General features: G+C 43.3%; 1 protein-coding gene and 1 non-coding gene across 2 annotated transcripts; one reads left to right on the forward strand and one right to left on the reverse strand.

Annotated features, from left to right (window-relative positions):
- Positions 1-1002: 1002 nt before the first annotated feature.
- trnac-gca (transfer RNA cysteine (anticodon GCA)) lies at positions 1003-1074 on the reverse strand. The gene has a single exon. It is a non-coding gene; the product is annotated as a tRNA-Cys (tRNA).
- Positions 1075-5891: 4817 nt separating this feature from the next.
- Positions 5892-13585, forward strand: lfng (LFNG O-fucosylpeptide 3-beta-N-acetylglucosaminyltransferase). The gene is made up of 8 exons (XM_023289962.3): positions 5892-6440; positions 10259-10307; positions 10494-10596; positions 10678-10831; positions 10934-11019; positions 11606-11771; positions 11862-11947; positions 12030-13585. The coding sequence occupies exons 1-8, from the start codon at positions 6030-6032 to the stop codon at positions 12094-12096; spliced, it is 1122 nt and encodes a 373-aa protein (XP_023145730.1). The 5' UTR covers positions 5892-6029; the 3' UTR covers positions 12097-13585.
- The last annotated feature ends 2298 nt before the right edge of the window (positions 13586-15883 follow it).

A 15883-nucleotide genomic window follows, 5' to 3' on the forward strand; every position in this document is an offset into this window, starting at 1 on the left:
GCATTCTCCGCATTGTCTCTCGCTGTTTTCACATGGCAGTGAAGTAATTTGACTGCCCCTCAGTCACATCTGCGTTTCATTGTCACGGCTCCTTAATTTGTCCTGCCTCTCCTGTTGCTGTATATCACACTGCTCCCTGTGGAGCGCCCTCCTGGTAAACAATAAGCCATGACTGAACTTTACTCACTCCGCATTACAAAAACATGAGCTAGAATCCACACGAGACGTAAAAACAACAAGTAAAAGGTTGAAATCTGAAACTGAAAGAGGGGGTAATTATTCTTTGTAGTTACTAATAGACGTCTGGATGCAGAGCAAACATTCATTAAAGTCCTAAATAGCAACAGATGTGGGGTACGGTGGAGATGATTGAGCGTCTGTCATCGTTCTGTGTGGGGTTTTGCAGTATCAGACGTGAGTATTGTGAAACAGATCAAGCTTTTTCCTGATATTAGCGGTAGTTTCCTTTCTGCCTGCAGAGAAACACCACAAAGCCCCGAGGCCCAGGAAGGAGAGGTAGCGGAGGTTTGGGTAACGGATCGAGTAACAGGACGCTCTGAAGTGTGAGGTCCTAAAGGCGCTTTACTAGATCTTATGACTACTTGTAGCACAAATGAGGGAATCACAAAAGTCTTACTGCAGAAGCTTTTTGCAGTGACTATTAATGCATTTTGCCCTTTTATCACCTGCTTTAGGGGTGATCAGTTGTTTTCGACCAGAATGGAGACCTACATTCATCTATCAATGATTACTTTGGTTTATTGTAGTTTCCTCTTATCTTATCTTTGCTAGTGTTACTTTTCCCGACTCCTCTGCACAATGGTCAATATAAAGTCCCGTAACTTCTTACTCATACATGTTTTGTAACTTTTTTTTTAGCTCTACACCAGCACATAAGAGGATCATCATTAATTCTGAGTTAAAACTGATCAAAGTTTCTTGTTTAACAGCTTATTTTCCACTGAAGCGACTCGTATTGATATCTGTCTCCTGTATAAAGTCAGGGGGCATCCGGATTTGAACCGGAGACCTCTTGATCTGCAGTCAAATGCTCTACCACTGAGCTACACCCCCTCATGTTTACACCTATATGTCACCGCAAAGGAAAAAATACACATGCTCACTTTAGGGGAAACGCAATAGCTCATTCTCAGAAACTTGTTTTAGCCAAACATGTATGCGACAGTCTTTTTGTGCTTAACATCTCCCTGTTGGGTCCTATTCTAAAACATTACAAGTCATTTTCACTGAGGCTGTAACCACTAAACCCACAAGTCTGTAGCCCTTCAGATCTCCTTCTGGAAAAAAAAAAAAGAGAAATAACACAATGTGAGCAACACCCACACAACACTTTCGGACTGAAACCTCAGCGCTTTCCCACTGGAGCCTCTCTCCGATCTGCCTGTTGTCCCGTGAGAGTCTGACACATCAGACCGTCCTGTCATTTCCACAGTATCACATCCCACAGCCCCCATTCTTCCACACACACAGATCATATCTCTGCACCTCTCCCTGATCTACAGCATGAAGCCACCCCCCTGTAACACTGCTGAGGAAACCATGTCTCATCATTCATAATGTGGGCCGTCCCACTAAATGCATTTCTGTCTCGGTTAAGAGGCCGAAGACCAGACTAGACTAGACAAGAGTCTTCCCAATTTAGAGTGTTGATCATTTGATGTTCCCAGAACAACGAGAGCCGGCACAAAGAGAGAGTGCTGGGAAACATTAGGCTGACGGAGTGGAAGTAGGGCAGGAGCAGGGGGTGACGAGCAGGTCTGAACAGTTATGCAAATAGCTTGCGTTCGCCCGGTTTGTGGAGAGGGGGAGCGTGAAAGGGAACAAATATGACGGGGGTTTGCAGGGGTCACTTTAAAATCAGCCACCAGCCGTGAGTTTCCTGTTTTTATTGGATCTGCAGAGTTGGGGCTTTCTGCTCTGCAGCAAAAATCTCCCTCAGCTCTGAGTGCTATTTATTTATCCAAGAAATGCTACTGACGCATCAGACAAAAAAAAAGTATCCAGCTCTTACATGGTGGTTACAAACTCTTTACACATTATGTCTTGCAAAGATAAACAAATCAGATTATGTGCACCACCACTGCACTAAATGAGAAAGCGACAGAATCTTATCAGGGGACACAACAAACAATAAACAGTCCAACAAAAGCTCCAGTGTCGAGTTTTTTTTTTGTCTTGAACCTTCCAGCATACGTCCCAGTAAGGTAGCTACAGTCAAAAATAATGTCCTGGCTGGGAAAATGGTGATTTGCCTCAACATTTTCTTTTCAGAGGCTTTTCTAGGACACAAAAAGCCTCCTAACTCTCAAAATGTACTGTATGATATGGAAATAACTTGTCAACAGCTTTTAGAGCTCCCTTGAGTTTACCGAGCTCCAAGAGGAAATATAAACCTGAGGAGTGTCCGGGGAATGTCTTGTTTCCACTAACAAAAAAGTGGTTTTGTACATACATTTTTTAGAGAAGTCCATGCTGCTGTGAGACAATGAAGATGCAAAAAGGGATCTGATTTGACAGGGCTGATGTTTCATGAAAGGAAAATTAGGCCTGGTTCCAGCTTTGCCATTTTGAAAGAATCAAATATCAGTAAACTTACCTCACATTAAAAAAATTGTAAGGGCATATTTTGGTTCTATTGGGCAGTAAAATGTAGTTAATTTTGGTCAAATCTGAAAAACTGCCTCAATTTTAACAGAATAAAAGCACATTTTACATTTATTGTCGATTACATTTACTGATTCTATCATATCATAGATAATACCTGCCCATATAATTTTACTGAAGTGACATTCTTGTGCAAGACTAATATTTTTGAGTGACAAATCTAAAAACTTCCACCCTAGCATGATACCAGAAAATAGCTTCTAGATTTCATGTATGATGGAATTATTCCAACTTTATCTCAACTAAGAATCAGGTCGTCTTCCCTGTTTTATCAGTTCATCATGTTTACCTGAACGAGCTTCTTACAGACTTATGAGAACTCTCCCCAAAGATCAATAAAAATGGGTCATATTTAGCGAAGAGCAACTGAAGCGTTCTCAGCTTCGGCCCTCCGAGAGGCTCCTCTAATGTTGCATGAGGAGTGAAACTGAAACCGAGTTCTGAGGAGGGACGCCCGGTCCCTTGGCTCTCGCTTCTGGTGTGACCTGTAATCCCATCAGAGGTAGAGTGTCCATGATGGGAAAATAAACAGGAGCGAAGACTGATCCCACCACTCAGCTCTCACCACCGGTCCTCAGAGGGTTGTCAGGGTGGCTTCATTCCATTTATAGGTTTTTTTTATAGCCTTGTTCACACTTAGGCAGAGGTGGACCTTCATGCTTAACATTAATTTGAAAAACAGAGCCAGAACTTTATGTAACCTGTAATAAAGACACACAGCAATCATTCACTAAATGTGTTTTCTTCAAATTAGGGGCTTTTTTTTCTTTAGAGATGTAATGTGTTGAGTCAGTTCCATATTTAAAGAAGAATTTAGGTAAAATTAATCCAACTTGGCACCGCTTCACTTTAAGTCCCACTTTTTAGCATTTAGAAGAACAATTAAGTGATTTTTGACACACTCCTCTATATTAAATGACAGTATATCCTAACTGTAGCATAATGTAGATACGTAATCATTAGGAGATGCATAGCTGTTTAAAAAAATGCTGTGCATTTATTATATCCCCCAAGATGTCTGTATGTAAACTTCCTCCTTTATGTAAACTATACCTCAATTATGGTGTTTCTAAACCATTTATTCAAAGTTTATATACACTTGATAAAAGCTAATCAGTGCAAAAACTACATTAAGGTTGAGTTAATTGATTCAACTAATGTTTTAAAGTGTAGTTAAAGTATTTTTTGCATTTATGCTGGTGCCCTGAAGCACTCATGAAAAAATAAGATGTGGATATGAGTTCATGTAAAGGGGCGGTAATGGAGAAATATGTTTTTCAGAATATGTTCCATGATTCTGAGTTTTGTGTCCAGGAGGTCTAAGACTCAGACAGCTGACCTTGCATAGAAGCATTTTGAATTTGAAAGACTGGGACTGTATTATTCCCTAATAAACAAAAGCTTCAAAAGGCAAGAAACATTTGGCGGACCATCCAGAGGAATGTTAAACAGACTGAAATGTAAAATAAATGGAAACATTATGAATCGAAAGGAAAGATGTGGCTTCGAGCTAATGTCTTCCACGTTGTGTTTTGTTTCAGCACCTTGGATCCATACACACTGCGCAGAGTATCGAGTTATAGCTGACAGCGCTGAGTGTGCACATGTGTTTCCAGGTTTTTGTGGAGTCACGGGATACAAAAGAGATGCAGAGATCAGTGCTGCAGTGATGTCTTCTGGACAATTGTGGGATACTGTGACACTTTGGTTACACTGCATTCTAGGATTCTTTACCTGACGCCTGTGAATCCGTCGTTGTAAAAGCAGGAGCTATAAATAGCAGCCCTTTAATTTCACCAGATTCCCCCGACATGCTGATACAATCAGAGGGAAAATCAAGCACATTGTGGTGTTTATTTGTGGCTCTGTGGGCACTGTGGTGAGGAAGCGGGCTTGTCTGAAGAAACAGGATTTAATCTGACTGGTATTCAGCAGTAATGCGAGATGGGAAGGTCGAGGAAGAGGTAGAGCTGTGTGGTGAGGATTTCAAAAGGAACAAGAAAGCGTGTCAGTCGGGACAGCAAAAGCCTGAAATAAACTGCGAACGGAGGGAGAGGCCGGAGCTAATAGAGGAGCGTCAGTCTTTCTCTCGCCGTTTTAACAACTGACATTGTTTTCGCAAATCCGAAAGGGCCAGAAAAACAGCTTCCGAGCTGGGACGAATGCCCCGCAAGCCCAGCAGAAAGAAGCGGTTGACTGAAGAAGAATGGAGGCCACAGAGACAACCCTCTCTGCATGGTTTCTTATACTTTCTTTTAGACGCCTTTCTGTGCTCACTTTTAAAAGGTGCACAAAAGGGCCTTGTCAGGAGAAACAAAGCAGAGAGGTAACTTATGTTCTGCAAGCACCCACACTTAGACAGAGTAAAACACCTGCATTGGAAATGACTTTTTTTTGTTGTTGTACAAAATCTTTGGAAAGATGCTTTTATGGTACTCTTGCAAGTGGAAGTGATTGAACCTCACTGTGGACAACAATGACTTTTTGGGTTGAATTCACATGCGATCAGAATCGTCAGCATGGGAAAGTCAGCAAAATTTGGACACAGAATGATTAGAATGGAGACTCTAGACCTCCAGCTGACCAGACGTTTGTTGGACGCCGAACTGTCCAGATCTGGCGGTTGCTGGGAGTCGGGGAGGGTCACCGAAGCTCGACCAGCTGCATGTCGGCCTAAATGGAAGCCAGGTCTTTTGGTCAGCGTCCCGGCACCAGACGGCACTCAGTTGCGAGAGCCAGAATTTGAATAACAAGTGTTCAGGAATGGCCAACTGTTTAGAGTCCTCACAAGGTCGATGCGGAACAATGGGGCCTGTTTGTCTGGCAAACCAACCCGGCTCACACTCTGGTGGGTTCAAATAGCTTCACCTTGGAAAAAATAATGAGATTTTAGTTTCAGATTCGAATCAGGAGAGTAAACTTTATATCACTGGGTGCTGGGAACTATGCAGTTCTCCTCTAGGTGCACCTTTCCTAATAATCACCTGCACTTTTGTTGTCCTTTGGTCAAACTTTTACTTGTATTATCTCTAAAAGCCAAACAGACACACACACGCACATGCACATGCACGCACACACATACACACACACACACACACACAGCTACAACCACGCCCCTTTAGTGCGTCACTGACTGGCATGCTGCTTTCAAGGACCTCCCTCGAGGCGTGGCCAGCATGGAAGCTTATATATTCCCCCGCCTACAATTTGTCTCATTTGCTCCACAGCTATGCACTCAAACGGACCCTACGTTCATCCTTTTGTGTTTTCTTGAGATCCACATACACCACATGGACTTTGCATTAGAAGTTCGTTTTTAGTCGCTTTTTCTTTTTGGTTTAATCATGTTGAAAAACAATGGAAAGACTGTCATTTCCGTATCGTGCACGGCGTGCCTCTGCCTGCTGCTGCTCCTGGTCGCTGTGCAGCATCACCGGGTTCAGGTGGACGAGCAGACGACCGGAGACGGAGACGCCGGTGCGCGCTCGCCTCTCCAAGACGGCGCGCCGGAGCAGGACGCGCAGCCCGGGAGCGCACAGGATAAGAAAGGATTCTCGGCGTACTTCACCAAGCTGACCCGCGGGAGGAGGGAGGTGGACAAGCCCGCACGCTCCTCTGCGTCCCACGGTGACCCCCCTCCGGCCGAGGACATCAGCGCGGATGACATCTTCATCGCAGTGAAGACCACCAAGAAGTTCCACCAGTCCAGGCTCAACCTGCTGCTGGACACATGGATCTCCAGAAACATGCAACAGGTAAAGGAAGAGTGCAGAACTAACTATTGATGCAGTTCATGTTTGATCTATTTTGCATGCATAATCAATGTATGGAACACTGAAGCTGAAAATCAGGATTGCTGCGCTTATTTGTGGGCTGATATTGCTGCTGAGTGTGTGCTGCAGAGCTGAACAATAAGCCAGTGTACACATGCAGGTGATGGCAGTTTACAGTCCTGCATTGTTCCCCCTGTCACCAGATGACACACTGAAACAGCCAAACAACCCCGGAGCTGAATTTCCTCTGCTCTGTCACTTTTTATTCTCCTCTGAGTGATGTCCCTGAGAACGGAGCAGGGAGCACTTTCAGGACTCCCTCTTCTCCCCTTCTTTCCCCTTTTTTTTCCAGCCCCCCCTCCTCTCTCTCTTTTCCCCCACTCTCTATTATCCCTCCCCTCTTTTTGGGTGTCCCTGTGAATGCCCCCGGTGCAATGGATGCTTCACAGCACCGACTCCAGCGCTGTCCCCCTTCCAGGACTAACAAAGCGTCTTTCTGAAGGGGGAAGAAAAGCTTTCCCAGCCCCTTGTCTCCCCTTCTCTCTCCATGGGAACGTGGGAGCTGAGTCTGGGTCAAGCTTACTGGAGGGACGGTGGGAAAAACGGGGGCTTCGTTAAAGGGGATGCCTGGGACAAAGGGGTGCATCTATAGGCAAGTTTATGCTGGGAAGCGGCACGCTGAGTATGAAAATGTGTCCTTGAGAGCCAAGGGTGCACAAAGACAAGGGGAAAACAGTGGCTAGTCAAAATGATTTTATCCTACACGCAGAGGTGTCACATGTGCTTTTGCAGAAGTCTCTTTAATTTGCCTCGGGCACTGTCATACACAGGTTTAAATTCTTGCCTCCCTCTTTCATCTCAAAGTTTGGGAAGAGCCTGTCACAGTCACTTAACCCTCACATGTAATGATTAGACTGGAATTACCTGTGTACCTGCCACATTAATGACCAAACCGTGCCCTGCAAACACCTGCTTACATGCAAATGATTGCTGCTAATTGGTTGCAATTACTGTACTGGATGATGTAAGTCAGCGGAGCTAACAGCAGGGCTGATAGGCAGGCAGCTGGTGGGTGGCTGCACGTACAAAGAGGACAGACTGAGCACCACAATGCAAGAGGGAGTTCCTGGAGGAAGGGTGCCAGGTGGTCAGGGGGAGCCGGAACAAAGGACGGCCTTAATGCCAGCCATATGATGCTCCGAGTTCCCACCATGTACATATGGCTGTATTCTCCGCTCAGGTTTGATTCTCACGCTCAGCTGATGAACATCTGCGGAGTGTGGGTGACTATTGCAGCAGCAGATAGAAGGTTTTCAACAAAAGCAAGTAGATTTTCTACTTCTCTATGTGCTCAAAGGGAGATTTCTTTAGCTGTATGCAGATGGAGCTGCTATCTGCTGCCGCTTGTGTGAGATCAGGGAGGGCAGATAATCTCCGTGGTAGCCGTGTTGACACAATAACGCTTGTGGCCTTCTTAATCTTTGAGCCTAAATAGCACTTTATGCAAATCCAACCAGTTAGGATAGCTACCCTCTGGAGCCAACAATTGCCGGATCCAAATCATGTGAATTTTGAAGAGAAAGTTTGTAGGAACTCGACCGCCTCCTTCTTCTTCTCCTTTTCCCAAAACTGATTAGTAAAACTTGCACGTATTAGCTGCTTTTATCGGAGCATAAATTTATTTTCTAGTGTCTGGACAGCTGGCACTGACATCCTCATGGTGCTGTGCCATGCATTCCTCTTTGAGGAGTACGATAATTAGCCAGCACTCCAACAATGAGTGCTTTTAGCCTTTAGAAAAAACATTTGGCGCTGCAGTTGAGTTAATCAAATGGTTTGGTATGAAGTATAAGTGTTGAGAAAGGGAGGGTGGTAGTCATTCAACAGGGAAATTCAGTGCCTGTTGTTTTAGAAATCAGCTTTTTGCAGTGTTTGAGTGTCATTTATCTCATCTTTTACTACGCTGAGCTGCTTTACAAATCATTAGTCCTGACAAAAAGTGCTGAAATGCTTTGAATGTCTGGGACAGAAGGGGGAAGGAGTCAGGGTGGAGGTAGCTGATGGAAAAGAAGGGAGCCCGGTGCCCTTCCTTCCTGTGGAGCTGGAGACAGCCAGCCAGGCACCACGTTCAGCTCCGACAGGGCCGTGCCAGGCCTTCCTGTGGTCGGGAGCGCAGCGTCCCCCCCTCTCATCTCCCTCCTCTCCTCACCCCCGTGGCCTCTCGCCTCTTATCTCTGCTTCACACACAATCATCTCTTCTCTCTCCCTCTCTTTTTTTTTTTTTTTGTTGAATTAGTATTCCCCGAAAGTAACTGTTCTTTAAAGTTTCAGTTAAAAAACAATGATAGAAAAAAACCTTTCCCCAGGAGTTTCTCTTTAGTTAACTCCTGCAGCTGTATGCAAATGCTGGCAACATATTCCGAATTTACCCAGTGGAGACTTTACCCAGCATGAAAACTCACAGCATTGTTCTATTCAAGAGGCTCTGGCAGGGGGAGGATGAGGAGGAGGCAGGACAGGGGGTTGAAGAGGGGGTGAATGGCCACACACGGTTTTTCGATTTACTAATCAGCGGCGAGATTCCCACCCCAGCTCCTCCACCCTCCATCCTCCCCTCCCCTCGCTCTCTGTCAGTACCCTGGCAGCTCTGGCAGCTGCCTCAGTGATTAGGCTGTCTATTCACTGGGCTTTAAAGCAAACAGCGCCAGCCTCTGATCCCCTCACCAGTGAAACCACCATCCTTTCCTTAAACAAATACCGCCTCATGGCCTCGGCGTCGAGCAACATCTGTTCAGAATTTGTTCCACAAACTGCTCGAGCAGCCTTGCTTTGTGCAGGAGGAGAAAAAGACTGATGTGGCCTTTAATTCCTGCAAAGACAATGCGCTGTTTATGGATGCAGATCACAGGCTGAGGTTGCTCGGGCAGCAGGCTGGCGAACTGGCAGGAATGAGGGTTATAGATGATACAAAGCGCTCTGTCAGCGAGGGTTAAGACGCTGTGGCCTGGCGTGTAGAGACACGTGGCACAGATAAGGTAGCGTGGCGTTCGGCAGGTGCTGCCTCACCTAAAGCGAAGAGTAAACAGACCACTGGCGGTTACAAAGCCTGGGGCCGACAGCCTTTTCATCATCACCAGCTTGCACCTGCTCGGTGTGAGTTATCATAAAGAGGGGTCTAATCTCTCCGTGCTCCTTTTAAAAAGTGCATTCCTGCCCTTTGTTGTTAACTCCCTTTATGACTAATTGCTACATTCAGCAAGCGCCTGCAGTCTTGCGGTTTCATTCTTTTAACCTTTCGAGGCTGACAGTCGACCGGGCACGAGCACAAAGAGAAGGTGGTTTGTCACATCTGTGTTCACTGTAATGTTTTTATGCAACTGTTTTTCGCCGTATTAAACATGTTGAAGCCCGGCAGCAGGTCCAGCAGGGTGAGGGGCTCAGGCAGGGGATGTGATACATGAATGGGGTGTGTGTGGGAGGCGGACAGTCTGCCTCCTCCTTTGTTGTTTGTCTGGGATGCTTCGGGGCGGCTGCATAGTTGCCATGGAGAGAGTAAAATGCAGCACAAAAGGCCTTTATTGGAGCAGGGGGCTGTTTAACTCAATGTGTTTTCCACTGCATAAAAGACACGTTGATTGATTCTAATCACACCGGCTGGATGTGAGTTAAAAGGGGACTTTGGACACTCTGTTGAATGTGATTGTGTGAGCACCTCACATGATCAGCCCCGAGAGTGGTTTTGATTTCTTGGATTTGGAGACCACGTCATCTTATCTGTGATTTTCTTTGTTTGTTTACAGACGTACATCTTCACAGACGGAGAGGATGAGGAGCTAAAAAAGAAAACTGGTAAGTTTTACAAGGGGGAATTTCATACGATGAACAGAGATGCACTTTGATTTTATTAGCAATGACATTTTAAAGGCTATAAAAATTCTGCTTTGAGTGTTTTGCTTCTATGAAATGCAAAATAAAAGACAAAGAGCTACTTTTGATTTATGCCATAACTCCACATTTGTTTCCTCACTCCCACAGGGGGTCATGCAATCAACACCAACTGCTCTGCAGCTCATAGCCGACAAGCTCTGTCTTGCAAGATGGCGGTGGAATACGACAAGTTCATAGAGTCTGGGAAAAAGTAAGCATGGCTACAACTTAGATTTTTGATTGATTCGTTTATCTGAATATCTGTGGATCTAATAACTCTTCTGCTTTTTAGGTGGTTCTGTCATGTAGATGACGATAATTATGTGAATGTTCGGACTCTGGTGAAGCACCTGTCTCAGTTCCCCCACACTCAGGACATGTACATTGGTAAACCCAGCCTGGACCGGCCCATAGAGGCCACAGAGAGGCTGGGGGACAATAAGATGGTAAGGATCTTGTTTTTATTCCTGCAAAATTTCAGCATCGCACTTTCTGATTGCTTCTCAGATAGAACTGGACATAACAACCTTTTCTGCTTCCTGTTATAGAAACCAGTCAACTTCTGGTTTGCTACTGGAGGAGCTGGATTCTGTGTGAGTCGGGGTCTGGCACTGAAGATGAGCCCATGGGCCAGGTGAGATATATATTCCAAATCTGTGAATATTTCACATTTGCACCTTCGTTTTGAAGATGAAAATAGCAAAAAGGCCTCAATTTCAGTCAAAAACGTATCATATTTTGAGAAACAAGCTTGTTTGCCTTCCAAAACAAAAGCATTTTACAATGTTTGTAGATACCGTTCAAAAGTTTGGGATCACGCAGACAATTTCATGGTTTCCATTAAACTTACACTTTTATTCATGTGCTAACATAACTGCACAAGGGTTTTCTAATCATCAATTAGCCTTTCAACACCATTAGCTAACACAATGTAGCATTAGAACACAGGAGTGATGGTTGCTGGAAATGTTCCTCTGTACCCCTATGTAGATATTCCATTAAAAATCAGCCGTTTCCAGCTAGAATAGTCATTTACTACATTAACAATGTCTAGACTGTATTCCTGATTCATTTCATTTTATCTTCATTGGAAAAAAAAAGCTTTTCTTTCAAAAATTAGGACATATCTAAGTGACCTCAAACTTTTGAAATCTATATGAAAGATACCCCAGAATGAAGCACCCAGCTCTGACCGCATGTCTGTTTTTATGCCTTTTCAGTGGTGGTCACTTCATGAACACGGCAGAAAAGATCCGTCTGCCCGACGACTGCACCATCGGCTACATCATTGAGTCGGTTCTGGGGGTCCCTCTGACCCGCAGCAACCTGTTTCACTCCCACCTGGAAAACCTGCAACAAGTGTCAAGATCTGAGATTCACAAGCAGGTGACAGGCTCACAAGGAGTGTTGGCAAAATGTTGTGTCGAAGAGTTGTTCTTTTCTCTGTTGTTCATACTTTTTATTATCTTCTCCCAGATCACACTCAGTTATGGGATGTTTGAAAACAAGAGTAATATCATCAATTTGAAAGGGGCTTTCCCTGTGGAGGAGGACCCATCAAGGTGAAGGGTTGTTCTGCTTGGTTACAAGACACATTTTGGGCGTCATATACATAAATCTAACTCGTTCCTCTCTGTTTTCCAGGTTCAAGTCTGTGCACTGTCTCCTGTACCCAGACACCCCGTGGTGTCCTCCCCAGGTTGCCTTCTAGGGCGACCGCTCCTTTCTCATCCTCGTCCCTCATCGTGCCTCGGTATCTGAAAGGCTCGTGGGGACCAGTGTTTGGTATTAGACCGTGTTTCCGCTGTGTTCTTGCTGCAGCGGTGCACGGTCTTTAATAGTTTTACTGGGCTGCTGTGCGGCCCGCCTCGGGACTTATTCCTTTCCTGTCCGACGCCGGAGCCTCGTCCCGCTCGGGGTGGAGGACTCTACTCGACAGGAAGTTGCTTTCACCGTTTAGCTTTGCAGGCAATCAGTTGGGCTTTGTGATGTATATGTTGCTTGTAAATGTATCTGCAATTCTCATAGAATGTATTGTCATATATTCCAGCCTTTTTTGCCAGCTTTAAATTAACACTTTTCGCTTTTTAAAAAATGCAAAGTCATTCAGGTCTATGTTTGAAGGCTTTGTGGCTTTTATCACATATAATTGGCCTTTTTTGTTGTTTAGTTCTAACTCAGATGACTCCGGACAAATGCTCTAATATGAAGATTTTGTTGTACTTTTAGTGAACAGTGTTATTTTAACCACAACTTGAGCTGGCACATTTCCAAATGCATCCTTTTGGTGACCTAATCTGAGGTATTTCAGGACAAAGCACTTTTTCCCTTTTTTGATATTTTTATTGGGTGAACCGACCTAGTTTTTAATGACATACTTCAGATTAGCGTCCAAACGAACGAAAGAAAAATAATAATAACCCCTCAAAATCTCATCTTCTATTCATTTTATATGTATTTAAAAACACTCCTTGCATTTGTTACAATCAGGGAAAAGGAATGAGTGGAAGAGATTTTGATTTGGGGTTACAATCAGCTTTTTATTGTTGTTTAAATATTGCACAGCTGTGTTTCAAATGAGCTGATGTTTGCTCCTCACCTCAACAGGTCCAACAGCAGAGAATTACCAGCTCAAAACAGCAAAAAAAAAAAAAAAGCAGTTTGAATGAGCAGAATTGGAATAACAACCACACATGCAACTCAAGCCACAGTCTATAATAGTTTGCACAAAAGACTGATGAGCCTCACTGTTATTATCCACATGAATGTTCCGTATTTACACAAAATACTTTCTGGTTACTGTTGAGACCTGCGAGGTGAAAGCAGCATCAGTGTTTCCACATGGAGGTTCCCTCTGTGTTTTCTCTCACCCATATTGGGTTACGCTATACATCCTAATTACAGTATTGTGTACTGTTGTCTAAATAAGTAGTGATTGTATATGCTTAGAATGTAATTTCCCCCCTTTGTGGTTTACACACGCTTTTAACGACCTGGATGTTATTTTTTTTTTTTGTACTGCTTTGAACTGTGCTATAAATGACTATGGTGTTTATTCTCCAGTATCTGGAGGGTTCGAACAGTTCATTCCCAATACTGGCTTCTCAGGGATTATGAGCTGATCCTGGTATTAACTACCATGGGACCCACGGTGGGACCTAAAACTTTGAATAAAAGTGCATAACCACTGAGAAACTTGACATATTTGGTCATGTTTTTATTTGAATGCCTTCCAAGTTCAAGGTGATACAGATGATGTTCCTAATAATCTTATTTTATTAACTTGGTGTTTTTGCAAAACACCAAATTTGGTAGCACCTCAATCTCTTTTCTTGGCACATGGTTTTTTTCTAGTGATTTTGCAGGAGAATAAGCTTGATGGGTCTGCTTGCAGTAAAGGCAATGTCGCCTTATTAAGCAGACATCTATGCATTTCCTGTTATTTCTGACTATTTGACAAACAAAAATGCCCTTTGTGCTTTAGTAAGTGAAACTCTAGTTAACAAACTGGTTTAAAAAAATATTTATCTTCAATACGTGATCATTTTGGTGCTGCCTAAAACATTTTTTGGCAGTAGCATAGATTCCTCCATGCAGAAAAACCCAGACTTAACAACCAGAGTTGCAAGTTGTTGCAATGGAAACCAGCAAAATCTCTCATAAACACACAGACAATAGGCCCACCACAGGGAAACCAAGACCACCACTGGTGGTACCGAAGTACAATTTTGAGGTATTAATGGGTATTTCCATTTTATTCTACTTTATAATTGAGATGTAAAGTTTACTTCTCTACAAATAGGCTATTTGGTTTCTATATAAAAACAAATGATAAATAGTTTAAGATTAACACTCTTTTCAGCGTATATTTATGAGTTGTTAACAGCTGCACCAGAGATTTAATTCCTCTATAAACTTCTGAGATGATCAGGTCATTATCCAACATCCCATAAAAATAAATATAATTAGAGAACACCCTTCTAAAATGGAAAAATTGTGTGGTTTGAATAATGCATTTTTCATATGGGAATCAGTTACTAAGGTGCGTACATGTACTTGAATATTTAATTTTATGCTACCACAAAGGACCATTATTATCCATTGAATTTTATTCACTTTGCCAAGTGAAGTTTTAAAACTCTGTAATAAAGACATAAAATATGATTCACTGTTATTGTACAGTTGATTAAAGGAGTCAGCAGTGTGTAAATTAGGTGGAATTATCTCTTCTGAAGCCAGCTGCAGTGCTAAAATGCTGCTACATCAAATCCAAATATGCAACTTGCTGTATATTAATGTTACACCGCCAGAAACACTTTACTTGTAATGGACTGTTCTGAGATTGCAGCGATGCTACTGAATACTTCCACCACTTGTTGTGATGGATGGTCACATCAAGAGTGCTCTAACAAGGGTTTTCAAATGTGGAGGGGAAAAAAATTGCAATATTAGTGAATTTTCATGATCTTAAAAGGCTGAATGAATGGATTTTTCACTCCAAAATGACAGAATATGTGCTTTTTAAAAACTTATAAAGAGCAAGAAGAACAAAAAGAAGCACATGCAGGCTGGCTGAACTCTGGCAGACACTGAGCAGAAGATCCAACACCAAAGCCTCACATGGGAGACAAATTACTCGCAGCAAACATCCTCGCCACGAACCATAATCACAGCTTTGGCTTCCAGAGATGTATAGTGGGAAAAACTGCAGCCTTTCATGTGTCTAAAGCTCATGTTCAAACAGAACATCAGTCTCCTGCACAATCTGTTTTTTTTTCTCTCTCCCTCCGTTGACTCATAAAATGTTTCCAATAAATCTGTACAGAAATTTCAAGTCGGTATCAAATAAAACAATCACGGTGGTTTGATTGGTAGCTTCAGCCACTTATTTGGTGGCAAACTGTTGACTGGCTTCGCTAACAAGAGGAAGAGGAAGAGATCCCTCCTCTGGCACTGCACCCATGGGAAAAGAGGGCATGCGGCTTAAGTATAAAACTCTTGTGTTATGAAATTGGCAAGCTGTAAATGTGCAAACAGTAATTGGATCAGCGGCAGTTTGATCTTTTCCTGTAGGAGAGAAAAGCTTTCACATAAACAACAAATCATTAGAGTCTTGCTCTAATCTGCCTCTAATCTTTTGAAACTCAGTCTGTAAAAAGCTGCCACAGTATTGCACAGTTTTATCACCTGTAAATCATTAAAAGGCAGCTATAATTAGGTTAGAAGTCTGCGTGTGCAGTTGTGTAAAGATTGGAAATAAAGCTTGAGATTTAAAATTGCCTGAAGCCATTTCCATTTGTAATCCGTCTGTCAAATGTACCGACATCTGTGAGCAACTTTGAGTGAATTGTTACATATGATTACTGGCCTTTGGTGCGTTTCTCCTTTGGTGTTTATCCTCCCTTAATGTTTGCTATTGCAATTACGGCTGTTTCCATACCAGCAGCTGCACAATAACTCAGTCACACTGAGCTTTTAAGTGCACGCTATTTGCATTT

Source organism: Amphiprion ocellaris, chromosome 19 (assembly GCF_022539595.1).
Source record: "Amphiprion ocellaris isolate individual 3 ecotype Okinawa chromosome 19, ASM2253959v1, whole genome shotgun sequence".
In the NCBI taxonomy this organism is placed as follows: Eukaryota; Metazoa; Chordata; class Actinopteri; family Pomacentridae; genus Amphiprion; species Amphiprion ocellaris.